Source organism: Malus sylvestris, chromosome 11, assembly GCF_916048215.2.
Source record: "Malus sylvestris chromosome 11, drMalSylv7.2, whole genome shotgun sequence".
In the NCBI taxonomy this organism is placed as follows: domain Eukaryota; kingdom Viridiplantae; phylum Streptophyta; class Magnoliopsida; order Rosales; family Rosaceae; genus Malus; species Malus sylvestris.
In genome coordinates this window covers 4,079,935-4,107,085 of record NC_062270.1, presented here as the reverse complement: position 1 = coordinate 4,107,085, position 27,151 = coordinate 4,079,935, and the positions used below count along the sequence as shown (strand labels likewise).

The window sequence follows — 27,151 nt, the reverse complement described above, 5'->3', positions numbered from 1 at the left end:
ACAAGGAAAACCCAACCTTCAAAGCATATGTGTTTTCGATTACTTAAGCAATTGGAAAAGCTACGTAGGAGTATTGTTGGTAAAAGGTTGAACTATAGCACTTTGTCAATCTAATTTTCTTAAATTATTTGTATTATCTTGAGTTTATATATTTACTTGTTTTGTTTAGTTGGATCACTATTCCTATAAGCCAATTCCCATTTTAGATATGTGTTTAAGTCACATCCAGTAATATTTAGTTTCGTCAAACTAGGGTAGTTTTTAGAGTTAAATAAGTTAAATACACAAAAACTCGTAAATTGTTTATATCAGTCCCTGAGGAGATCGACCTTGCTTGAGCCATTCTATACTACAAACACTTGTTCTCTTGCAAGAATTTTCTATGGTTTAACCCTTGTTTTACAAGTGGTAAAAATCACCATCACATAGCCACCACCTCTTCCACCTGCAAAGTATTTCATGATTTATGGGTTTGTTGAGTGATTGCTTCCACATATTTGTGGGTTTGGATTTTAATTGTTTATTTTTTTGTGTTTGGGTGGTTGATTTTGAATCCGATTTGCGAGATACGTGGCTGAGGTTCTTAAGCTGGTGGGATGGGAAGTGAAGCACGATCGCACATGGAGGTGGCAACTGGAAAGTGAGGTGCAGACGCATGAAGGCAGGGTGCATAGGGAGTGGTGGGCTATTGGGTTGAGTGGTAGACTTGAAATTTTAGAAATAATGAGAGGGTCATAACAGGTATAAAAAATACATTCCTAATTCCATCACTCATCCGGAATTCAAATACCTCACCCATCTAAGGAGTCCAATTCCTCCAATTTGGGGAGTTGGATTCCTGATTTCATGTGGGTCCCACGATTCTTTTGATTCCCTCAGGTTTGGTAAACGCTTCAATACTCATTAATCTGAATTCAACTCCTTATTTTGATTCTGATTATGGGTATGTAAACACTCCACTAGATTCTCTTTGTGGAGATTCTAGGGATATCGTATATTATGCGGTCAGCTTTCGTTAAGTATTATTTATGTTTAATTTTAAATAAATAAATTTGAAATAATTTCTGATATATGATAAATGACTAGAATATGAGGTATCATAGAATTCCCACAACTTAGATCCGGCTGGAATCCAAATCTCAAAAAAGGATGTGAATCATGTGATCTCTCTAAAAACGCGAAATTTGTCCACCTACTTTTACACCTTTACTGCATTTACTCCTCTGTTATTTTCTAATAAATTTGAAAAAAAAAAAACTCACGGAATCACCAATAAATATTCATCCTCCACACCTTCATTTCTACCAATAGACACCCTCAATTTCACTGGAAACCGCCGTGACTCGGTTGGCCAGTGCCGTCGTCCTCCTCATCGCCTTTTGCAGCCGGTAGCCGAAACCTTATTGGAGACATTTACTCTTGTTTTATAGGGTGCCCTACTTTACAAATCCAAAACCCTATCACCTTCTCGTCTTCAACCTCCAAAACCCTAGGCTTTTCTAGACTCGTACCTTGCAGTTAGGCGTCGCCCTCAATCCAGGACTACCAGTAAGTCTTTCTTCTTCTTCGTTCTCCAATTATTGTTCTCGTATTTGTTTCCAATAAAATTAAATTGAAAAATTAATTGGGGATTTTGCAGGATTGCAATTCGAGAACTCGTGCGATGTTGGGGTATTTTCGAAGTTGACGAACGCGTACTGTTTGGCCTCCATCTGTGATCAAGTGTGCCTCTTTGTTTTTCCAAATTTAAGAGATAACAAAGGAGTAAAATGCATTTAAGGTGTGTACGTAAGCGGACGATTGTTGCGTATTTTTTTGGTGCAGAAGATTTGAACTCGCAATATTTGCCTATTTTGAATGCCTAAAAGGGGATATTTTTAATTGCTCGTATTGATTGAGCATTTAAATTTAAAGAAAATACTCTTTTATAAAATATGTTATGTGATTATTGTGTGATTAATTGTGTGATTCATTATAGAATTAAGTACCTAAAATCTCTCAATTTTGTAATGTAATTTAAAATTGGTCTCAACTTTTTAAACATTATAAACAAATATCCAACCGATTGAAAATGTCACATCCATTAAGTCTAAGTTAACTTTTTCATTAAATGTACATGTGGCAACAACGGGTCCTACTTTTTAGCTTACATGGACATTACGAAAATAATAAAACTAACCTAAAAAAGGCATGAAAGTGAAAAAATAAGGGGTAAATTACATTTTACCCCCTCAGGTTTGGGGTCGATTGCAACCTCATACAACATATTTATAATATTTCAATTTCATACATTTACTTATCATTTTATTTCAATTTCATACATCCATTACAAAATTCGTTAAGTAAATTGTTAACTGATAACGTGTAAAATATGGGATCCAAATTTGTGTCATGTGGCAAAAAAAAATCTATGTATTTAAAATAATAATTTAATCAAAATATTAAATACTAAAATAATTAATTAAAGAAAAGTTTTTATTTTTATTTTTAAATAACCTTAAAACCCATGTCTTCTCCGACCCACTCCCTCCCTCTTCACCTCCCCGACCCACCTTCTCCTTCCCCTCCCTTCACTTTCCCAAGAGACCCACTCTTCCCTCTTCATCTCCCTGACCCACCTTCTCTTTCTCTCATCCATTCTCTTCACCTTCCATCTCTTCACTCTCCCCATATCAACCTACACATAACCCTAATCCCCAAAATTTTATTAGCCCCAATTTTGAACATTGGATCGAGTTGTCACAGAAGGACTCGATTTCAGGCGGCCATAGTTTGGAATCGGAGGTCGGAAAGGAAATTTGATGGGGTGTTGAGCCAGGTGTCGAGGATCTCGACGGCGAAGTCGGCGAGTACGTTGGAGTTGTTGATGAAGCGGGAGTTCTGGGCGTCGGAAGGGATGAGACAAGTGGAGGCGTGCGAGCGAGTTACCGGAGGGAGAGATGTTGCAGTGGGAGGAAAGGAGGAGGTGATGGGCTTTGTCTGGCCTTCACCTTCGTCCCCAAAGAGTGAGCAAAAGCTGCTGGCCGACATAGGAGGCTGGGGTGAAAGGCACCACTTGGAAGAAGAAATCGAGGCAAGGGTTTGAGGTGGTGATAAAGGTGGGAGAAAATTTGGGGGTCTCTGGGTTGCTTGAAGCTTTGCGAATGAGGAAATCGATGGTGGTCGTGTTGTAGGGAGAAGCTTGGTGCAGAAGTGATGGGGAAGGGGGTGGTGGTGTTGCTGGAGGGAGAAGCTTGGTGCATAAGTGATGGTGAAGGGGGTGGTGATGGGGGACGGGGTTGGTGACGGGAGAATGGATGGCTTGGGTAGGCAAGGGGGTGGTGGTGGGAAAAGGGGTGGGGAAGATGAAGAATTTGTATATTTTTTTAATTAATTATTTTAATATGTTAATATTCAAATTAGATTTTAATTTTTTTATTAATTGTTTATGCCACGTGGCACATGCTTGTCAGCCACATCAGCACAAATGTGGATCTCATATTTGCCATGTCATCAGTTAACGATTTACTTAACGGATTTTCTAACGGATGTATAAAATTTAAATAAAATAATAAGTAAATGTATGAAATTGAAATATTTTAAAGATGTTTAAGGTTGCAATCGACCCCAAACCTGAGAGGGTAAAATATAATTTACCCAAAAATAAAAATAAATAAACAAATTCACAAATAAAATGGAAAACTAAAATGAAGATTGGAAAATATCAAGCCCCCGCCACCTCTCCAAGCTCAATCAACGACCACTTAAACCCCATCCCAACCTTTATATTTAAAACCAACCAGCTAAGAATATTATGGTTAACAATAATATTAGTTGTCCTAAAATCTAAATTTCAAACATAGACTAAATAATATGGAACTCGATGATCAAATGGGTATTGATTGAGTCAAAAATGGACCAAATTGAAATTACATTAGTCAAGCAATCTCCTAACAAATAAGTGGGTTAAGAATTCAGATAGGGTTTTAAGGAGATTGTTTTTGTTCATGTGATTTCCTTCGCCAAAGTAAGTCCTAGTTAATTTAACAAAAATTTAATTGGGGCTTAATTGATGTGACATTTTCAATAGGTTGGATATTTATCTGAAATATTTAAAAAGGTTGAGACCAATTTGAAATGACACTAAAAGGTTGAAGAGTTTTAGGTACTTAATCCTTTTATTATGTACTGCAATTGGACATGTCTATATGTTTACAACATATGAGTCGCCTTTTGCTATACAACAATATTTTGCATTAATAAGTGGGGGATTGGAGCTATACCAACAAGGTGTTTGCATAATAATGTGGTAATGAATTCACTTTCCACGAAAGTTAAACCTATGGCATTTCATCTACAAATAAAGAAGAATATTACTATAATGTTGTTGTAGTAGTAGTAGTAGTAGTGATATTATGAGTTGGCTTTTACAGATGGGTGAAATTAAGGTCTTGATGACACGCCCCAACCCCGATATTCCCACATATCAGGGTAGACATGTGCTGACTGACACCCGAGGGCGACGAAGTTATTAAAAACATGCATACCAATACAATATGTAATTAGAAAGATATAAACGGATGCATAATCGTGTTCAGAGCATACAACTACAAAGAATAATATGGAATGAATTATTAAGAAAATATACGAACAAGGAAATGATGCCTTTACTGAGAAGACTCGAGAATACCTATACTGTAGAGTCCTGAAGTCGAGATCATGTGCCTCGATCCTCACTCTTGAGGGGGCGCAAAACCAGAAAAGGTGAATGGACCAAAGTTTATAATAATAATATTAATAATAGAAAACCCGTTTTCTTTATGAACATAGTAACCCCCTATTTTGAAAACATATATATAATACTACATATAGGTTTTATGAAAACCCCCAACATGCCATGTAAAACATTTGTAAATCATGACCGTGATGTACTCAACTAGGGGTATCATAGTCGCCCGAAGGCAGTACATGTCCATCACCTGAAGGTAAAGCTGAATAACTTGTCTATCACTAGTAGGTGAAGCTGTATAAAATAGCATACATCCACACCGACACTAGCTGTGGCTAGTGAAGCTGTCCGACATCACTTTCTACGGTGAAGCTGGGGGTATATAGTATATCATATAACACTCCTCCATCATCTATGTACTATGATAGACATAATACCCGTGGTGTGCAGATGTGCCGTATGATAACCCACTAGGTAAGCACCAAAAACATATCTCAAAATCCCACGTCAAATCCGGCACTCGAAAGCTCCCTAATCTTATAAATCACAGAAACTTTCTAGCTCAATTCATCAATATAAATCATAATGAATCAATATCCATAAATCCATCATATAAATCATAATCGAAATCCATATACGCAAATCCAATCATTTATATCCGCTCGTAAAAACATAATTTTCAATAAATCATGATATTTCGTAAAGCAACTTAATTTAATCCTGAATTCTATATAAACCATAATTATAGAAATCTGGAAAACATAATATAAAACATATTAAATGCACGAAATATGAAATGCATGCTAGGCTAATATTTTATAAAAATATATAAGTTATGAAGGGGTCCACTCACAAGTTTTCCATTGCCCGAAAACCGCTTGAACTAGCGAGGATAACGTCGCTTCCCGCCAACGTGCCTAAACACAATAAGGGACCTTTTAGTAAAACTATACTAAAATGTTATAATTTTGGAAAACGGATGGCGGATTCAAATTCGGCTCGTCTAGGAACCTAAGGAAGGACCTCGGGGTTTTCCCCCACAAATTACTGCGAGTGGACTCGCCGGAAAATTCAACAATCTCCAAAATTTCCCAAATTTTACAGGATAAAGATATGAATGAAAGGAACAACTTTCATACCTATGGCTAAGGCCAATTTGGCTAAGAAAAACCCCAATTTCACTCGAACCCGTCGGAAACCCTAAAAATGGGTAACTTTGATTCTACTTCTCCGGTGCTCCGCCGCCTCCATGGTTAGTTGGGGTTTGTTACTATGTTCAAGGAGAGTCTAATGGTGGTAGAGATCGATAGAAATCATTTCACAAATGGTGATTCAAGGCTGAGACCCAACTAGACCCGTCAGTGGGTTTTCTCACCACATCGGGGCTAAAATTCGTCGGGTTTGGTTAGAATTAGGTGTTGGGGTGTTGTGGTGAGGTTTGGCGGTGATGGAAGGTTAAAGAAAGCTGGAAAATTAGATATAAAACTGTTGGGAAACTCCAAGGAAACCGGGTCATCACTCGAGTCAAGAGGAACCCGGTCGGTTCTTCTCCTTCTCTCCTCCCTCATTTCCATCCTTGCTTTCTCTTCTAACTGGTCCCCACTCTTCTCTTATTTCCTGATTGGGCAACGCCCACCCTCCTTCCTCTCCTTTATCTCCTCTCTCATCCGTCCGTTTCTCTTTTCCTTCAATCTAGGCCATACAAGCGGCTCAATCAGATTTTACTCCAAAAATCTGGAGCCTTCTAGAAAATAATCAATTGACCATTTTGTCCTCGACTTTGTTCGTTAATAACTCTTTCGTTATAACTCCAAATTGCGTTCCGTTTGCGCCCACGTGTTTATAGCGACAAGTATTACGAACATACGCCAAGAAAACGAATCTTACGTGACACAACAAGGTGGTCAACAAAAGTCAACGTATTTGCTTTGAAGGGCATTTTTGTAAATTCACACTTTTTAAAATTATAAAAACCTTAATTTTTTGGGACGGGTCGTTACACTTGAGTTAAAAGAAATAATGTGATTAGTGGTATTTCTCTTTAATTGTAAGTGACAAGTCTCAGGTTGAACTCGCTTAATTAACGAGTTCGATACCTGATTATTCTGATTAGCAATGCTCTTTTGGTATAGAAATATCGTTGTTAAGTTTAAAGAACTCTATAGTTTAGGAAGAATGATATATATATTACAAATATGTAAAAAGTTATTGTTTGTACCATACTTGACCAATCCCGAAACTACCGAGCACCGGCCAACGCTATACTGTCAAGGACCCAGAAGAGTTCCCCTCCGACCAGGAGGCCAATCACTACTCGACACGTGTCAAGATTAGAAGCCAATCAGAGCGCAGCACGTGTCGACATCAAGAACCAATCACAACATGACACATGTCAATGTGACAAAGCTACAAGTTTTTCTATAAATAGGGGTCATTCCCCCACAATATTGCCTAATGCCATTTGTGTTAAATCATTCACAAGAACTCACTGAATTGAGAGCTTGATCCTTTGTACTTGTGTAAGCCCTTCACTACTAATAAGAACTCCTCTACTCCGTGGACGTAGCCAATCTGGGTGAACCACGTACATCCTGTGTTTGCTTCTCTGTCTCTATTCATTTACGTACTTATCCTCACTAGTGACCGAAGCAACCAAGCGAAGGTCACAAAACCTGACACTTTCTGTTGTACCAAAGTCTTCGCTGATTTTGTGCATCAACATTTGGCGCCGTCTGTGGGAAACGACACTTATTCCTACTCTCTTCAGCTGTGTCAAGCTGGTTTCTATCATTCGTACACTTTCTTTTGACCAGGCATCCCTCTCCAACATGGGAAGCGAAGGAAGCCACAGCACACAGAATGACACCCCCTTGCACATAGTGCGAAACAACGAAAGAATGAAGGAAAACGAGTTCTTCTTCAAGCTAAAGTCGATGAGTTGGAAGCTCAGAACAACAAGATAGCAATGAGGAATGAGGTCCTTCAGGAGCAATATGAGAAGCTCTTCGAGACACTCCACGAAGCTAGGCAAGCTCAGACACGCGAGCTTGTTGCCCCCGTGGAAGTCAACCATCAACTGGGTGCCCTCCAACATGGAGGGTCACATGCATTCGACATAGATATCCCTGATAGGGAACAGATTACCCCTCGACTTGATAATCAACATGAGGCTTCTCTTAACCCAGTTGCTTCGACCCGAACCATGAGAAGTGGAGGGAGACACCTCTTTACTGAAGGGGCAGAAGGATCGAAAGCCGTCTTTCGCGATTGTCGGGATTTCCTGAAGCAACGTCGAGAGAATTCCATCCATATAAGCTCAAAGATTAATGACCCAAGGATTTCTGAGAGACTCGGTCCCCTGCCACGGCCCAAGCCGGCCACCAATTTGGGGAAGGGGCAACAAGTCCCAGAGAGACATGAGGGTACAGAGGACTCAGAGGTGTTCCGACAGACATACCCTGGAAGCCAGTACAGCGAGTCCAGGGAAAAATCACATGCCCTTGATCAAACCTTCCTAATTCCAAGAGGAGATGGAGATTTACGAAAGAAAGCTCCCGTGACACATAACTCCGCTCAGGACCCCCTTGTCCTACAACTTCTTGAGGAAGTAAACAAGTTGAAGGCTGAACGTCAGGCTGAAATACCTGACTGGAACCAACCCAGGCCTGGCCCTCTTACAAGGAGGATCCTCAACACCCCCCTTCAAGCAAAGACAAAGCAAAAGCTTGGCTTGCAACTTTATACTGGAAAAGAGGACCCGATTGAGCACCTTAACCTCTTTGAGTCCACCATGGCATACCGGATGCACACCGACGAAGAGCGATGTCTTCTCTTCCCCTCCACCCTCTCTGGTGGAGCTCTAAATTGGTATTGTCGTCTTACACCTGAGACGGTAGACTCATTTGAGGAATTGAGGAAACTATTTGTTTCCCAACACATTTTCCAAACCGATCGCTTGCACTCTGCAGATGACTTGTACACTATCCGCCAGAAGCCAGACGAGTCATTACGTATGTATGCTGGCCGCTTCAGCCATGAATACTCCCGGTGTGCCGAGGCAGATGACAAGACTGCCCTCAAAGCCTTCACGGCAGGCCTACGTGATTGTTTCTTTAAATACATGATCAATGCCAATACTTGGAAGACTTACTCTGAGGTGATGGCGCAGGCTTATAACCATGCCTCCGCCGAGGCAAAGACATATCAGGAGAAACCCCCTACAACCATCCTTTATCAACAAGTGGGAGGTGGAAGCCAGACTCACCTAAATGAGAAGACCTCGACTTCCCAAACAGCAGTGGCACCTCCCCATGCCTTGCATAATGCTTCACCGAATCAACAGACATATCAATTTCAAGGCAAGAGGAAGGATTTCCATCCTCACCACTCTCCTTTCAGTAAAAAGAGTAAGGGACACTATCCCGATAACCAAGGGTATCGCCACAATAACGCTCGCCCCCAGGCAGTCAATGCAGTGGGTCAAACCCGCGTCAAGATACCCCCTACCCCAAGGTATGAGACATACACGCCCTTGAATGCCACATGCGCGGCCATTTACCCCAGCATAGCTCACCTGATACCAAAACCAAAGCCGAGGCACCCAGATTACACGCCCCCGAATAACGCGGGCACGTTTTGTTGCTACCATGAGCATAACGGCCATGATAGCGAGAAATGTATCATCCTCCGTGATCGTATTGAAGCTTTGGCACGAGAAGGAAAAATTGATCAATTCCTTCTTCACCCTCAAAGGGATAACCGTAACCAACGCCAGGTGAATGTCATATATTCCATAAGCGGCGGCACACCCATATCTGAATCTTCCAATAGGGCCATGAAAAACAGTGAACGAAGTCTGAGGCCTGGTCACCAAGTGTTTCACGTGGAAGACATCAGGGGAGGGAAGTATCAAAAACCTAACTGGGATCCGATATGTTTCTACCCTGAGGAAGAAAGAGGCATCATCTACCCTCATAACGACCCATTGATCGTGGAGGCTCACATAGCCAACTTTGATGTTCGACGAATCCTCGTAGACACAGGGGCTTCGGTCAATATCATGTTTGCCGAAGCTTTCAGGGCGCTCAGTGTAGCTGAACACTTGCTCGATCGCTCGATTTCTCCTCTGATAAGCTTCTCCGGTGATATCGTGCAACCCTTAGGGAGCATACATTTACCCTTTACTATTGGTACAGGCCCTTACACGGCTACCATTACCACTAACTTCCTAGTGGTTGACTGCCCAACGGCATACAATGTCATCTTTGGGCGCACATGCATCAATGATCTCAAGGCTATGGTATCCACGCATATGCTGTTGATGAAATTTCCAACCCCCCATGGCAACGGCTACATCAGAGGAGATCAGCTTAGTGCACGATCATGTTACAACACTTCAGTTAAGCAACAACACTTGCCCGGACCCAAGGAAACCCTGTCTGTACATGACCAAGTCACAAAGACCAGCCTAGATGAAGCGAACTTGGATCTTCCTGATAGCAACAATCAACCCGATGATCCTCGAGATGACTCTTTCACCCAGCAAGCCCAACCTGCTGAAGAGTTGGAGAAGGTACCTATCTCAAGAGATTATCCAGATCGCATGGTGAAGATTGGCACCACATTGTCACCACCCCTTCGGTTAGCATTGATATCTTTTTTGAAAGAGAACACTGAAGTCTTCGCCTGGTCATACGAGGACATGCCAGGCATCTCTCCCGATGTCATCTGTCATCGTTTGAGTATTGACCCCAAGATCAAGCCGGTGAGACAGAAGCGAAGATCTTATGACGCTGAACGATACGAGGCAATGAAAGCAGAAGTTGAAAAACTCAAAGGCATAGGCTTTGTCCGCGAAGTCAATTACCCGACATGGGTAGCAAATGTGGTCCTTGTTAAGAAAAATCCGACCAAAGAAAGTCTTTTGCTTCAAAAGGTCTTGTGGAGAATGTGTGTTGACTACACCGACCTAAACAAAGGGTGTCCGAAAGATAGCTTCCCTCTTCCTCTTATTGACAGACTTATAGACTCTACGGCCGGGTGTGAACTCCTGAGCTTCATGGATGCTTACTCAGGATACAACCAAATCCTCATGAACCCTTCGGATCAAGAACACACAGCCTTCACTACCGACAGAGGACTATACTGCTATAAAGTCATGCCTTTCGGCCTAAAGAATGCAGGAGCGACTTATCAGAGACTAGTCAACTCAATGTTCGCCGAGCAGATTGGGAAGAGCATGGAAGTTTACGTTGATGATATGTTAGTCAAGAGCAAACATGATGACCAACACATCACCAACCTATCTGAAACTTTCACTATTTTGAAGAGGTATCGAATGAGGTTAAACCCCAACAAATGTGCCTTCGGCGTAGGCTCTGGCAAATTCTTAGGTTTCATGATTAGCCAACGAGGCATTGAAGCTAATCCCGAGAAGATCAAAGCAATCCTCGACATGAAGGAACCGGTAACTTCAAAGGACATCCAGAGCCTTACTGGCAAGGTGGCAGCCTTAACCAGGTTCATTTCTAAGGCCACAGACAAATGTGCTCCCTTTTTTAAAGCACTTAAGGGAAGTAGGAAGTACATTACATGGACTGATGAATGTGCCGAGGCATTCAAAAACCTCAAGGAGTACATGAGTAAAGCCCCTCTACTCTCCAAGCCCGAGGTAGGAGACATTCTCATTATCTACCTATCGGTATCAGCTTCAGCCGTAAGTTCCGTTCTCATTCGAAAGGATGGGAATATTGAGCGACCTGTCTATTACGCTAGCAAAGCCCTACAAGATGCGGAGACACGATACTCCAACATTGAGAAATTAGCTCTAGCATTGGTCATGTCTGCTCGGAAACTTCGCCCTTATTTCCAAGCACACGCCATCATCGTGCTTACCAATCACCCTCTTCGACAGATACTCCAGAGTCCTGACACGTCTGGGCGAATGATCAAATGGGCGATAGCATTGGGTGAGTTTGACATCTCCTACTAACCAAAACCAGCCGAAAAAGGTCAAGCAGTAGCAGATTTCATTGCCGACTTCACATATCCGGTTGACATTGCTTCTACACCTGAAGCAGTGGCTTCATTACCCCCGGAAGCTCAGAAGGTAGAATCAACGACCTCAGCATGGAGTCTGTATGTTGATGGCTCATCCAACCAACAGGGCTGTGGAGCGGGACTAGTCTTGACTACGCCCGACAAAGTAGCAATGGAGTATGCTCTTCGTTTCAAATTCAAGGCATCAAACAATGAGGCCGAGTATGAAGCCCTTCTGGCAGGATTACGTTTGGCCAAACACCTCGGGGTTAAACAAATTGATATTTTCAGTGACTCCCAATTAGTGGTCAACCAGGTTACCAACAACTTTGATGCTAAGGACAGCTCCATGGCAGCATATCTTGCGCAAACACAACTTTTGCTCAAGCACTTCCACTACCAGATCACCCAAGTTCCTCGAGCGGCAAACAGTCATGCAGACGCCCTGGCTCGCCTCGCCTCAGCTGTGGAAGACAAGATTGGAAGAAAAATTCATGTCGAACTGTTGGCAACACCAAGCACCATGGCCGCAGAAGTATGCAACTTACAACAGGGGGATAGTTGGATCACCCCGATCTATAATTTCCTTGCTCATGGCACCCTCCCAAATGATAAAGTCCAGGCTAAGCAAATTCGATACAAGTCTACCCGCTACCTGATCATCAATGATCAACTCTATAAGCGAGGTTTTAGCCTGCCATACTTAAGGTGTCTTACGCCTGCCGAGGCGGAAATCGTCCTTCGGGAAATACATGAGGGAGTCTGTGGAGATCATGCTGGATCTCGGTCCCTAGCACACAAGACTTTTCGCCAAGGATATTACTGGCCAACACTCCACCAGGATGCCATCAAAGTATCCCGCTCATGTGACAAATGTCAACGATATGCAACTATTCCTCATTCCCCTCCAGAGCCTCTTACTCCTATGATCAGCCCTTGGCCCTTCGCCCAGTGGGGACTTGATTTGATCGGCCCAATGCCGGCAGGGAAGGGCAAAGTCTGTTACGCAGTCGTTGCAGTGGACTACTTCACAAAGTGGGCCGAAGTAGAACCCTTGGCAACCATTACTGAGGCAAAGATAGAAGACTTCGTGTGGAAGAACATCCTTTGTAGATTCGGCATTCCCAATGCGATAGTCACTGACAATGGGCGACAGTTTGACAACAAGAAGTTCAGGTTGTTCTGCTCTAAGTTCAACATCAACTTATGCTTTGCCTCTCCAGCTTATCCCCAGTCTAATGGACAAGTTGAGGCCATCAACAAAATAATCAAGCGCACTTTGAAAACCAGCTTGGACAAAGCTAAAGGCTGTTGGCCAGAATTTGTACCCCAAGTTCTTTGGTCATATCGCACTTCATATCGGACTTCAACAGGAGAAACTCCATTCTCACTTGCCTTTGGCACAGAGGCGGTTGTCCCTGTTGAGCTCGAGCAAGCAACATTCCGAGTCCAGAACTACATTTAAAGTGAAAATGACAAACAACTCACCCTCAACTTGGATTTAGTCGAGGAACACAGAAACCAAGCTCACTTGAGGAATGTCGCCTACAAGCAGCGCATCTCCAACTATTATGACTCTAGGGTCAAGCTTCGTTCTTTCAAAATAGGAGACTGGGTCTTAAAGAAAAGATTACTCTGCGACAGAGTCCCGAGTGAAGGCACACTTAGTCCAAACTGGGATGGACCGTATGAAGTCATTGGCATCAGTCGCCCTGGCTCTTACACACTTAGAAGCTCCGATGGCAAGACCCTTGGCCATCCATGGAACGCTGATCACTTGAAGTACTACTACAAATAGACTCACGATGTACAAGTGTTGAGCTATAGCCGTTCGGCATCCTATGTAATGAAGGCCATTTGGCAATGAATTCAATAAAGAGGTAATTTAGCCAACTCAGCCCTCACTCTTTTACATTCCTAGCAAGGGAACACTCAAGTGTTGAAACCTTAAAGCAGATATATCCAACACGAAACAAAATCTAAGTATGTGTCGACAAGACTATACAAAGAAAGGAACAACCAAACAATGGCTTATATCCAAACAATAGATCTATTCATACATAGCCAAACATGCATTAATAATAGTGCAAACACTCATAAACACCTAAAATCCAAAACTCTCAAGCTTATAACATGGGCACATGTTATACACACATCAGACTACTACATCCAGAATACATGCAGATAGTAAAGACACTGCTATTCATTCTCATCTGAAGCCGAACCCCTGGCAGTATCACTCCGCGTCCTACCATCATCCTCTGCATCCCCAAGATCCTCTTCACCATGCTGAGTCTGTGCATCAGCACTACCTTCATTATCAGACTCATCTTCGCTGCTAGGATCAACAGCAAGGACAAATGTCTCGCCCTTTCGATGATGCTCATCTATATCTTCGTGGTATTTTCGAAGAATGCTCCCATCATCATAACGATCAAGGACGGCCATCCATTTCCTTTTTTCAAAGCGAGCTTCTTGAGCACAGTAGGGTTTAATAGCAAGATGAAAGGTCGAAGAACTTAAGTATTCTTGCACAGCAGCCTCCCTTTCAGTTGGAATGCTCTTCTCCAGTTCAGAAATCTCAACTAAGGCACCATCCAATTCTCCCCTAACCTTGGATACTTCCAAGGTAGCCACCTCCAACTGTTTTTTAGTTGCCTCAAACAATTTCTTAAGCCTTAGGTTCTCACCATTTCGCCTTTTCAAGCTCTCCATGGTTTCGTCCTTCAGTTGGAGAGCCTGAGTCAAAAGTCCCTTATTCCTTCGGGCCTCGTCCACAAGCTGCTTATTCTCCTTCAGTTTTGCCTTGTACCGCTCAACCTCTTGCAGTCTGTCGTGATACTCGGCCATGACCTGCATGGCAAGACGATCATCACTACCTAAATAATGATAATAAAGAGGAAAAAGTAAGGAAATGACAAAGTAACACTCACATATGAAGACAGCTTCAACATCCGGTCGCAATCCGATTCATCCTTAGCTAAGGGCTCTCCGAGCTCATCGAAGGCGAATCGACGCCCTGCCAAGCAATTGTTGATATCCCCAAAATCCTTTGGCCGCGTGGCAACCCTCAAGTCCTTCCACGGGACACTGCCAGCTCTTTCCTTGCCTTTCCCCTCATGGCGGGAACCAGGATCACTTTCCTGGACAGTGTGCTCCATAGTAAGAGGATGAGGCAACAGTCGGCTCCCTTCTCCTGCAACTACGGCAGCAGCATTATCAACGGCCTCGACTCCAGTCTTCCTAAAGGCAGGCCCCTTAAGGACCCCATCTTGGGACTTAGGTCTAACGGATGGTTCCCCTCGGAACTTATGAATTTTCTTATGCGGTAGGATGTCTTCCGAAGGAACTAACACTGGTGCTTTCCTTTTATGGGTGCTAGTCCCTGTTTTCTTGCTTACCTTCTCCACTGCATAAGGAAAATCAAAATAAGAAATACAACTTTCCAAATAAAGTAAGGAATTGAGCTAAGTTTACATGAAGGATACAACTTACTCGATCGTCCCTGGCTCTCGGAAACTAAGGGTTGGAAACCGTACCGACGAAATAAGGGTCGTAGCTTGCTTAAGTGTCTATCCTCTTTGGGCACCCTCAACACCTTCTCTATGTCAGATAGCTCCTGCCCAAACAGTTGGATGGTGCCCCGCGTCACTACATGAAGCAAAGTGTTAGAAGCAAGAAAAGACCACAACAAATAGCAAATAGTACGAACGGTTGATACGTTACAACCTACAGTCTGGAAGTGAGTAAGCACACGTCGCTCAGGCGTGACACCCTTATCATACTCCCAATCATTATACAGAAAGCACCAACGGTTTTTCCATGTGTAGTATGCCTTTTTCTTACCATACACAATACGCTCTCTCTCACTCCGACATGCACACTCGGCATAACCAGTGCATGATTTTGCTGGGCGCATCTTGTAACAGTAACGCCACTGATGGAAGGAAGGCTCACACAACCCACACTCCATCCAAATGATATAAAATCCAATCAAAGTATCCCAGAAACCAGGATTGAGTTGCCCAGGTGCATATCCGATCAAAGATAACATCTTTTGCAACCACGGATGTAAAGGTAGTCTCACCCCTAAAGTCAGTAATATCTGGGTGTAGAACATAACATGACCCTGGGGAGGCTCAGAAGGCCATTCTTCATCATGTACCAAACGTATCCCTACACTACGAGGGATATTACATGACTGCCTTAGCGCCTCAACCTGCTTCTCATTATCTAACAAGTTATTCTTTAGATGGTCTGCTGTGAACTCAGAGCGAACTATGGGTATGGCATCAAAAACAACCCCCTCACCCAACGCCATGGAGGAAGAACTAGCAATAGCTAAAGTTTGACGGTTGGGAAGATCATCCAATGTTTCTCTAGTACCGGACTCTAACAAAGACCCTGAAGACTCCGACATTGCAGACTCAGACTTAGAGCTAAAGCTAGAAGAGCCCTCATCACTAGAACTTCCAGGCTCTAACATCTACAATAAGAAGAAACAAATTCTATCACTACATGCATGATCAAAACATAAGGAAGTTCCTATATTACCCACATGAAGATGGTGCAAAGCGATGCCGGAACCCTTCTCAATCAGAAAGCAATCCGTCTTCCACAGTCACTACAAAACAAGCAAATGAAGACCGTGTCAAGCGCAAAAAAAAAAAAAAAAAAAAAAAAAAAAAAAAACAGCTTCATCCAAAAAGCTTCACCTCCAAAGCTTCACCCACAAAGCTTCACCTAAAAAGCTTCACCCACAAAGCTTCACCCAAAAAAGCTTCACCCGAAAAGCTTCACCTCCAAAGCTTCACCCACAAAGCTTCACCTCAAAAGCTTCACCCACAAAGCTTCACCCAAAAAAGCTTCACCCAAAAAAGCTTCACCCGAAAAAGCTTCACCCGAAAAGCTTCACCTCCAAAGCTTCACAAGGGCCCAAAGCTTCACTTAAAAAAGCTTCACCTACAAAGCTTCACCTAAAAAAGCTTCACCTAGAAAGCTTCATCTACATACTTTCACCATCAAAGCTTCACCATCAAAGCTTCACCTAGAAAGCTTCATCTAGAAAGCTTCATCTACATACTTTCACCATCAAAGCTTCACCTAGAAAGCTTCAACACCAAAGCTTCACCTACAAAGCTTCAACACAAAACCTTGCTCCAAATAAACAAATTTTGTTCACACAACCTAAACATTTTTTGTTTTACACCCACAAGGGCCCCAAAATCTTCCTTCTTATTTATTCACTTATATATGTTCCCAAACATATTATGATAGATCAAATAATAATTCAAAGTCCAAAATTTAGTTATGGACAAAAATACAAGCAATTCACCAGTACTGAAGTTGCTACAAAAACTGGAATCTTCCCCAGCCTAGAAATCCAACAAAGCTTCGCCTCCTTTTCTCTATCAAATTTTTGCAGCTGCTGCTTCTCTCCAATGGAGCTGAATTTTGGACACCCTCTAGTTCTTGAGCAGATGAAAAACTTTCAAGAAGGAACCATTTCTGTTTGAGCCACGGAAATTAAAGTGTTGAAGCTCCAAGCATGACAGTCGGATTCTTGCAGATTTCGAAGCTGCTGTGATGTTTCGAAGATCTGGAAATATTTAACCATTAGTTCATTCTGAATTTTTTATATGTTATGAAAGAGACGATGAGGAACAACTTCAGTGAAGAAAGCATGCTGATCTGAACAATAGAAAATGGAGTTTCGAAGCTCACAACAAATCTGACGGGTTGACAGAAAAATAATAACCAGTCATTCATCATACCTGAATTTCTTGAGTTATACAGCTCCGAGGGATCTCAATTTTGGATATGTTGTAGTTCACAAGTTAAGGAACAACTTCGCTGAAGAAAGTTTGTTGATCTAAGCAAGAGAAAATGGAGTTTTTGAAGCTCACAACAGGTCTGACGTGTTGACAGACAAATGATGAACAATCACTCGTCGTACCTGAATTTCTAGAGTTGTACTGATCTGATGGCTCTCAAATTTGGATATGTTGTAGTTAAGGAATTAAAGAACAACTTTCATGAAGACAACTTTGTGATTCGAGCTACAGCTGATGGTCTTATATTGAAAACCAATTCAGGTTGTTAGGGGAAATGAAAACCAATTCCACCAAAGAAACATCATTATGATGTTTCATCATTATGGTGTTTTCATCATTATGATGCTTTCATCATTGTGATGCTTCCATTATGATTGTAATGCACCAACGGTTACACCCTCTATCATAGCAGTATGTGTGTGTATCTCCCTATAGTCATCATGTGCAAGACTATCGTAGTCAGATGGCTTTCCATAAAACAGCTACCAACCGTTACACCTTCTGCAATTCCACTTATTCGGGCCTAGCAACCTTCATAAACAAAATATATGAAGAAAAAGTCCGGGGCTACCACTTAGAAAACAAAAGAATGAAGTTTTGGTACTTACGACATGGACTATTAGCAAGACACCTCATTCGTCAACTCCCTCGACTAGAGACTTGGGGGACTCCCACCATATGCTACTACGCCTTGGTACTCAAAAGTTCGTGACTACTCAGTGACTTGGATTTTTCAAGTCTCCAACCGAGAAATTTTCCTCACTCGGGAAATTAAGGGAACACTACCTCAAACTACATGCTTCACTCACAAAGCTTCAACAATACAGGTTTCAACAAAAGCAAAAATTCAAAGAACTTTATGAAGAAGGCTCTGGTGTATTTAACACAATATGTTGAAATGAAGCAAAGCTTATTTATTAATATTTTCGATAAGCCACAAATATGTACATATACATGAGTCAAAATAAACAAACAAAAGGGAGCCTTCACAAAGGTTGCTTAGGGGAAGTCTCAGCAGTCAGTAGAGCCCCAGAAAGAGAAAGCACCGGAGGGTGGTTATCCGGAGCCTCAGTACTTGACAAAACCCTAGAAGGAGGAGGCATTGGAGGTTCATCATTTGAAGCTTCATTACCAGGTACAACCCTAGAGGACGAAGGCAATAAATGCCTTTGGAACAAACCCACAAACCGCTGATGATCAAGTAAAACCTTACCATCAGATTCCTTCATCTGGTCAAGCTTCCTCTTCATGTTTGTAGCATAGTCATGGGCGAGCCGGTGCAACTGCTTATTCTCATGCTTGAGCCCTCTAATCTCCTGTTTGAGACTCATCACTTCAGCAGCTAATGATTCAACTTGGCGGTTTCTAGCAAATAGGCGTTGGGCCATATTAGACACAGAACCTGCACACTGAACACTAAGAGCCAGAGAGTCCTTAACAGCCAACTCATCAGACCGTTTGGAAAGTAGTCTGTTATCTTTGGGAGTGAGAAGGTTCCTGGCCACCACTGCAGCGGTCATATCATTCTTCATCACAGAATCCCCAACGGTAAGAGGACCAGTAGGGGATATGAAGGATGGGCGCCATATGTTGTCTGGAGAAGGCGTGGCTGTCTCTTCTCCAAGGTTCAAGTCAAAACGACGGTCGGAGGGTCCAGACATTTTCAATTGTGTTGAAGAAGGAAGAGGTCAGACAAATCAAGATCTTAGAAGTGCAAGAAATGAGCTTCTACTGGTAGAGATTCAAGTGTGCTGTGGAACTTAATGCCAGCCTCTATAAAAATCTGCACTCGACGGAGCTTCAGAAATCGAAGAGGCGTTTGCTTTCTCAAAAGCTGGGCTGCTCAGAGACCACGAGGGCCGATCTCAGAAATCGAAGAGGCGTTTGCTTTCTCAAAAGCTGGGCTGCTCAGAGACCACGAGGGCCGATCTCAGAAATCGAAGAAGCACCTGCTTTTTCAGCCTCGTCAGCACCTGTCATATGCACACTCAGCTTTGCGGAAATTACGAGCAATCTGTCGAAGATTTCTGGTGAAGTAGAAAGCACGTGAATCTTACTGTTCAATCACCGCTCTCCATATGCACCATCAACTCCTCGGGTACCACATATAACTTTGTCAAAGATCTCTGACAAAGTTTAGGCACGAGAATTTCGAAGTTCCAGCTACCCTACTATTACCCATAAGGGTAAAGGAACAGCACCACTGCTTGACAACTGGAAAGTCCCTATGTGTGTCGACCTCCGTGTTTTGCGGCAAGACAGGTTGGCAAGAACGTCCAACCTTTACTCACATTCGAGAAAAGACTCCCAACATAATTACTTTCTCAAAAACCGGAGTAGCACCGCTTTCCGAATCTCGAGAGTCAGATCCTCGACGGGATTGCTTGTTCGAAAACCGAAGAGGCACAACTCTCAGAACTTCGAGAGCCAGATTTCCTTAGATAAAGCTTGTCTGTAATCTTCACACGTAATATCAGCTTTCCAGATACCACATACCACTTTTTCAAAGTGCTCTGACAAAATTAAAACACGTGAAGCTGGCAGCTCCCACTACATTGCTGTGACCAAGAAGGGTAAAGGAATAGCATTACTACTTGTTATTGGGAAATCCCTATATACATTGACCTCCCTCCTCAACGGACAGGCAAACCTGCAAAAATGCTCAACCCTTTCTCGCATTCGAAAAGGCACCCTCAACATAACCTCTCGAAATACTCAGCTTTATTTCCCCCCGATAATACCTCAGCAAATAAGCCACACCAAGAACAAGAGTATCTCATATCATCAGGGTCGAAAGCAAGAGTATCCCATATCATGCTTTCTCCCTGTCTTTGTCTTTGTCCTTGTCCACACCTGCAGGACAAGGAGAAAGAGAGCAGTCAGTCGGAACCTGAAATCAAACCTCCAATTTGGAACTGACTGCCTGGAGCCTTTGCCTGGTCGCTTACTTAGCATTGCTCTCGAGTACTCATCCTCAACTGCTGTCAAGGTCACGAATTCCACCGGCAAATACCTCATGACAGTTGATCAGATATTGGCTCTTTACACTGAAGCTGCCAAGCGTGAATGAGTCACTATGAAGGAATGTTCTGAAGGACCATTTAAATGCAAAGGTTGCACACCACTTCTGCCATGCAAAAGATTGAAGCAGAAGGTTCAACGGTGGGCTGAAACAGATCACTACAGCACGACACCTTTCCATACCACATTCATTATTCCGTCAACAGCAATAGTATCCCATATCATCAAGGTCGAACGTACTCTAGATTTGATGGACTTGTTTTGACCCTCAAATTTTTGAGTCGGCCTTATACTCTGAAGGGCACCAGAAAACCCTCCAGCACAGTTCAAGAATAAGCCTGTGGAAAGTTACTTCTTCAAAAGCAAAAGTATCTCATATCATCTCTTATCCATTTGCTTCTCCTTATCCTGGCAGTTGAATGAGAGACAAGGAGAATGAGAACAATCAACCGGAAGCCGAAGTCAAACCTCTGCTCCTGGGTTGCTTACTTGGAAGTTTGACTGCTTACCTTGTCTGTCACCTCTTTCGGCAGATCTCCTAGCTCGGCGACTTGGGGGACTCCTACTATAGGGTTTGTATCGCACTTGACCAAGCCCGAAACTACAAGTAAGCTTCAAGTGAAATTGATACATTACCTTGTGCGTCAACATCAGCTAAATACACCATTCCCGGATGGAGGAAAGGTACTTCCAGAGAAGGGCAGATGAAGATCAGACCACACTTCGGTACTTAGAAGTTTCGTGATTACTCAAGGGATTGGATCTTGCAAGTCCCCAACCGAGGAGTTTCCCTCACTCGGGAACTTAGGGGAGCACTGTTTGTACCATACTTGACCAATCCCGAAACTACCGAGCACCGGCCAACGCTATACTGTCAAGGACCCAGAAGAGTTCCCCTCCGACCAGGAGGCCAATCACTACTCGACACGTGTCAAGATTAGAAGCCAATCAGAGCGCAGCACGTGTCGACATCAAGAACCAATCACAACATGACACATGTCAATGTGACAAAGCTACAAGTTTTTCTATAAATAGGGGTCATTCCCCCACAATATTGCCTAATGCCATTTGTGTTAAATCATTCACAAGAACTCACTGAATTGAGAGCTTGATCCTTTGTACTTGTGTAAGCCCTTCACTACTAATAAGAACTCCTCTACTCCGTGGACGTAGCCAATCTGGGTGAACCACGTACATCCTGTGTTTGCTTCTCTGTCTCTATTCATTTACGTACTTATCCTCACTAGTGACCGAAGCAACCAAGCGAAGGTCACAAAACCTGACACTTTCTGTTGTACCAAAGTCTTCGCTGATTTTGTGCATCAACAGTTATCATTTATACAAGCTATATTGAGAGAGATATTTGAGCACACCTTGAGTTTTAGAACAAATGTTTTTAATCACTTGAGCTATAATTAAGCCCCTAACTACTTTATAACAATGTTTAAACTAGTAGATGGATCAACATAGAATAAATGTGTGACACATTTTTATACATTTATCAGCCATACAATTCATATTTTGCCTAATTATTTTCAATTTATTATTGGTGTGGTATTTATTTATTATATATATCAACATGGTTGATATATTGACTTTTTGTTGTTTTCACATTCGTCGGGAAGAGAATGTGTGTGCGGATAGTTTTGATAATCTGAGCTTGTCTTATTTATCTTTGATGTGGCATGACTTCCCTCCTTAAGCACTTCTTGCTGATTTGCAGTTGAATTTCTAAGCTTGATTGGTTTCTGATTTTCAAATTAACGGTTCCCTTTATTACTTCATTTTGCAATGTTTTGGTTGATGATGTCCCGACTGTTGTTTTGTCTTTACCTTTGTATTATTAATAACACAAATTTACACGGGAGAGCAGGGGGATTTTTTTGGGTGCTATAGTCCTCTTTGCTTTCAGAGAGGATATGTGCCTTGCACACAACTATTACCGAAAAACTAATATTGTTCTACAATTGAGTACGTAAAAAATGTAACTACAAAGAGATTTGAAGCCAAAATGGTCATCCGAACTCCAATGTTCGATTGCCCCTTCCCCGTTATCTCTTCTATCAAAAGAAATAGTACAAAACTACTTTCCAAAAACACGTGGTCACAAGACAAGAAGTGTTGTGGAGGGTAGAGAAACATGCACCGCGCCAGAAGATCAAAGCCTTCCTCTTCCTCATATTTAAGTTGGGATTCAGATTTGAGAGAGAGAGAGAGAGAGAGAGAGAGAGAGAGAATGAGTTCAATGAAAGGTTGTTTGATGTGATTTTTGCATGCAATTCTTAATCTGTTTTGTTGGTGACATGCATTGCAGGTTGAGGGGTTGAGAGAGTGATTAATGTAATTACAATTTACATGCATAGAAACATTAAACGTACATATAAAATGCTGGATCCGGTGGATGTGGATATTGCAGATTCTGATTTTCTCACCAACCAATCAGATCTTGATGACTCTTCCGACTCCGACATTGATAATTACTGCTTGGCTTTTACATGCAAGAACCGATTGTTTGGTCGCCAGAAGCCTCTCCATGTTGTCCTCGGCGCCGGTGTATGTACGTAAATTGTGACTCTAATTTTTTTTTTTCCCTTTCTGATTGCTGTAAATTTAAGACTACTTATTAATCTAAACTGAATTAATTATTGTTTTTCAGCTGCTGATATTATACTTTGGAGGAACAAGCAGATCTCAGCCTACATTTTTATGGGTGCAACACTCACATGGCTTCTATTTGAGAGATTAGGTTATAGTTTGGTTGTGTTCTTTTGCCACGCTTCATTGCTCTCCTTGACAGCCTTGTTCTTGTGGTCCAATTTTGGTTCCTTAATCCACGTGTGAGCTCCTTGATTCTTTTATTTAAATGGATTCAAAACGGAAAATTTACATAAATTGAACCGGTTACAAACTTTTGTCGGAAATAGTACTAGGAGGACACTAAACAGACAATAAGTTGTATATAAATCACGTTTTAATGCCCTTTTATTGTATGTTTAAGGTTCCTCCGGTTATGTTTTTTATTTGAGTTTGCAAGTGGTTATATAGAATATGATCATGAAACAGGTCTGCACCAGAAATTCCAGAGATTGTAGTACCACAGCACCTGTTTATGAGGACTGCTATTTCCATGACAACTACATATAATCAAGCATTAAGATCATTTGGGCAAGTAGTTTTTGGGACAGACATTAGAGATTTCCTTGCGGTACCGACATTTTTATCTGCTTCTAGGCATTGTTTATGCTGTAAGAATAGTAAGTTTTGATTGAATTTTTCAACTTTGACGTAATGAACTCCTTTGCAGGTGGCGGCAACTTTGTGGGTTCTGTCTGTTGCCGGAAGCCGGTGCAGTTTCTTGAGCTTCCTTTACTTAGGTTTGCATCAGCTCCAGCTATCTCATCCCTACTATTGAGCTTTTGTCCTCTAGGATTATGAATTTTTACTGCCATTGATACTGTTTGCAATGTTTACATCAGATTCCTCTTTCTGAATCTTGAACGAGTCCCCCAGAAGGCTTAGTTGCTCCTCGATTTATGTTTCGCCTATTTTTTGTACATCTTGTTGTTGCATCGAAACATTTGTTCACTAATCTGCCAAGTAAAATGACAATGTTGGTTTAGTTTTGTATAATTCTTTTGTGACTGTTCGCTCTTTGAGTCGATTGTTTCCATTCACTCTACTTCTTGCAAGCAATGTTCTACATACATCATTTTTTGCCGAGTATATGCTAATCGTGGTCGCTTCTCTCAGTTAATTGTATGCTTATTTATTGTATCCACAGAGGAAGGGGGAAACGAACTTGAAACATCTAAATATTGTGAAGAAAAGTACCATTAGACTAATAGCTAGTTGTTCGTTATTTATCTGCTATACGTTCCCAAGACGAGTACTGACTCTTTTGTATCGGTTGGTGCAGTGTTTGTGATACTGATGACCGTGCCAGCGTTGTACGAGAATCTTGAGGATAGCGTGGACAGCATTGCAGAGAAAGCACTGATTGAAGTAAAGAAGCAGTATGCAGTGTTGGATGGAAAAGTTCTGCAGAAACTCAAAAAGAAAGTAATTTCTTTCAAGAACAAAAAGCAGCCCTAATTATTTGCCAGCCTTCCTGTTTTGAGGTTCTGCTGGACTCTTCTTCTTCTTCACATAGTTGGTACGGTTCATATTTCGTTCTTGCTTGTTTCGTTCCCTTGGGTTCGGATGTAGAAAAATATGTTGCTTTCTATGTGTTTCACTAGTAGCTTGTTTAGTTTTCCTTGAGGAGTACTGATCAAGAAAAGTAATCATCATCTTCCTTGTTAGATTGAAGAAAAAGTATTTGTTCATATTTCGGTTTCTGATGTGAATGAAATCGAAAGCAATATATAATCGTGCATGACACGAGCAAACTTCTTCATCCTTTCTGGACAGACACAACTTCTTGAATATACTCTCTTCACACATTAATAGGCAACTACAAAAGTTTAACATAAGGTGCTAACCTCCCAAAACTACACATTAGCTACATGCATCAACTTAAGCTCTAGTTAGTAACAAACAGCGAAATCCAGGTCGATAAAATTGAAAGGACAAGGCAAAAAGAAGTGATTTACGCTTTGGCCTCCTCTTTCGATCCTGGAGGCAAGAAGGGTCCCCACCACCCGGATTCATACTTGGAATAAGGTGCTACCCATTTCTGTGGCTTCTCAAACTCGATCTTGGTTGGATTGGAGGCTAATGCTTCTTCTAGACTCGCAGCTTCAAAACTTTCTGCTAACACTCTGTCCAGTCTCAGCTTCATAAACCTGCAGGCGCGAAACATGATCAGATTCAGAAACACTGCCACCATTGTAAGCGTCACAGCTTTCTTATTTCTACTTATGTACAACCACATGAAGATACTTCTTGTATCGAAACAACTATGTCATCTAATTTTTTTTTTTTTTTTTTAGCTGAGAAGGAATTGTTGTCAGCATATCTACACTTCAATCATGTAGAATCTCATTTTACATAGTTGTTACCTTGGTAGACAACGTAATCATTCTCAAGAAGCTTCAAGTTTTTGGGATTACTGGTTTCCTAACATCATATCGTAGAATTCAAAAACCACTCTAAACCCCCTTTCCATCACTTATTTGTTAACTTAGAAGATGCAAGGTGAAGATGCACATGTATGAATCTCTATGTCCGCCTCTCAATGCGCAGGATAGGGCTGCACACGACAGACGGTGCTAGCTTGACATACAGTTAACTCATTCTTTAACAACTAAAGCTTTCAAATTCTAGCCATTGTCTAACAGCCGACTCTACATATTGATCGATCAAATCTAGAATTTCACCATCATCAAACTTTGTCACAATACAATTTGACACTAATAAACAACAGCAATTCCCAATTCATTCAACCTCTGATCCTGCTACACTACATCACTACTTAACTAACAAAACGTATGTATCTAGCAACTTCGATGTAAATTTCGATCCTGAAACGAAATAAGCTCGAACAAAACAGAAAACAACAAATCAAAACCGAGCAAGTTCGCAGTGTTGGTGACTTTAGGAGTAAAGAAAAGGGAGAACATACGTAATCCAAGGTCCGTTAGTCGAAACCAGAGCAACGGCAGGCCTTCCTAATCTCTTAGTAATGTTAGGAAACTTATCCAAGAACTTAGGCTCGATCACAAGCCAAAAGTCCTGCTCTTTGTTCTTCTCTCCATAGTGTCGAAGCCTCTCACACAATTGCTCCTGGAAATGCTCCTCCTCATCGAGCATAAACTTCGCATTCGCAACCACGAAATAGTACCTGCTCGGCTTTTCCTGCATTCAGAAACAAATAAAATGGAAAATTTACAGTCTTGCATGAGAAAATGAGAAACAAAAAATGAAAAGAATTTACGGGTTGGAGAGAGAATTGAACCTTATCGGCGGAATCGGAGGAGCTGAGCTGGTCGGAGTCGACGGCGGCGACAGATGTACGGACGGAGGAGGAGGATTTGACGGTGGTTTTGGGAGGGAAGGAGAAGAAGTGGTTGCAGCTGGAATTGGCTGAGAGAGGAAGAGATAAAGATTTGGGCTTTGGATTTCGGATGTGGGTTTGTGAGATGGCCGTGGTTGGTTTCGATTTCACGGCGGCGGCGGCCCAGCATGCCTGACCGAGAGTTGCCACGGCTGACATTGCTCCTTCTGGTTCCCCTTCTTCTTCCCCTGCGTGTCTTCCTTCGATATAATAAGCAAAGCCAGCCTTATCTAGTGTTATCTACAATTACATATTATATATGTTTCTATGTTCAAGAAAATTAGACAGGGGGGGAATCCATTTATATGGCATGGAGACATTGTTATTTTAGTATTTCATGCTAATAATACGTCATGTGAACAAAAAATTTATATATATTCGTTGTATTATTGACACAAGACGACATAATTTCAAATAATTTTTCTCATGACACATGAACAAATTTCTTTACCGAAAACAAATTGAAGCAATATGATATAAATTTTGTTGCAACGTGCTGTTTATCTTCAAATGGTATGTTTTTACGTTTAAAATGCCGTTCAAAAAGTTTCACAT

At 41.8% G+C, this 27,151-nt stretch overlaps 2 protein-coding genes and 1 long non-coding RNA gene across 3 annotated transcripts; 1 reads left to right on the top strand and 2 right to left on the bottom strand.

The window, feature by feature from the left end:
- Positions 1 to 1,227: 1,227 nt before the first annotated feature.
- Positions 1,228 to 24,997, top strand: LOC126589698 (reticulon-like protein B4). The gene is made up of 7 exons (XM_050255078.1): positions 1,228 to 1,548; positions 1,640 to 1,780; positions 22,916 to 23,158; positions 23,258 to 23,438; positions 23,665 to 23,806; positions 23,906 to 23,975; positions 24,518 to 24,997. Exons 3-7 carry the CDS (start codon positions 22,957 to 22,959, stop codon positions 24,691 to 24,693), a joined length of 771 nt encoding a protein of 256 aa, XP_050111035.1. The 5' UTR covers positions 1,228 to 1,548; positions 1,640 to 1,780; positions 22,916 to 22,956; the 3' UTR covers positions 24,694 to 24,997.
- LOC126589702 (uncharacterized) lies at positions 16,994 to 18,219 on the bottom strand. Its single transcript, XR_007611900.1, has 2 exons — positions 17,521 to 18,219; positions 16,994 to 17,345 (listed from the first exon to the last, which is right to left on the bottom strand). It is a non-coding gene; the product is annotated as an uncharacterized LOC126589702 (long non-coding RNA).
- A 21-nt stretch (positions 24,998 to 25,018) lies between the features above and the next one.
- Positions 25,019 to 26,846, bottom strand: LOC126589700 (uncharacterized). Its single transcript, XM_050255079.1, has 3 exons — positions 26,498 to 26,846; positions 26,165 to 26,397; positions 25,019 to 25,385 (listed from the first exon to the last, which is right to left on the bottom strand). The coding sequence occupies exons 1-3, from the start codon at positions 26,753 to 26,755 to the stop codon at positions 25,190 to 25,192; spliced, it is 687 nt and encodes a 228-aa protein (XP_050111036.1). The 5' UTR covers positions 26,756 to 26,846; the 3' UTR covers positions 25,019 to 25,189.
- Between the last annotated feature and the right edge of the window lie 305 nt (positions 26,847 to 27,151).

Excerpts from the sequence above, each read along its gene's own strand:
- LOC126589698 (XM_050255078.1), top strand. The coding sequence starts at position 22,957 with ATGCATAGAAACATTAAACGTACATATAAAATGCTGGATCCGGTGGAT. Across the intron at positions 23,807-23,905 it reads ACATTAGAGATTTCCTTGCG|GTGGCGGCAACTTTGTGGGT; the intron begins GTACCGACATTT and ends ACTCCTTTGCAG. Across the intron at positions 23,976-24,517 it reads CTTGAGCTTCCTTTACTTAG|TGTTTGTGATACTGATGACC; the intron begins GTTTGCATCAGC and ends CGGTTGGTGCAG.
- LOC126589700 (XM_050255079.1), bottom strand. The coding sequence starts at position 26,755 with ATGTCAGCCGTGGCAACTCTCGGTCAGGCATGCTGGGCCGCCGCCGCC. Across the intron at positions 26,398-26,497 it reads CCTCCGATTCCGCCGATAAG|GAAAAGCCGAGCAGGTACTA; the intron begins GTTCAATTCTCT and ends TTCTGAATGCAG. Across the intron at positions 25,386-26,164 it reads ACTAACGGACCTTGGATTAC|GTTTATGAAGCTGAGACTGG; the intron begins GTATGTTCTCCC and ends TCGCGCCTGCAG.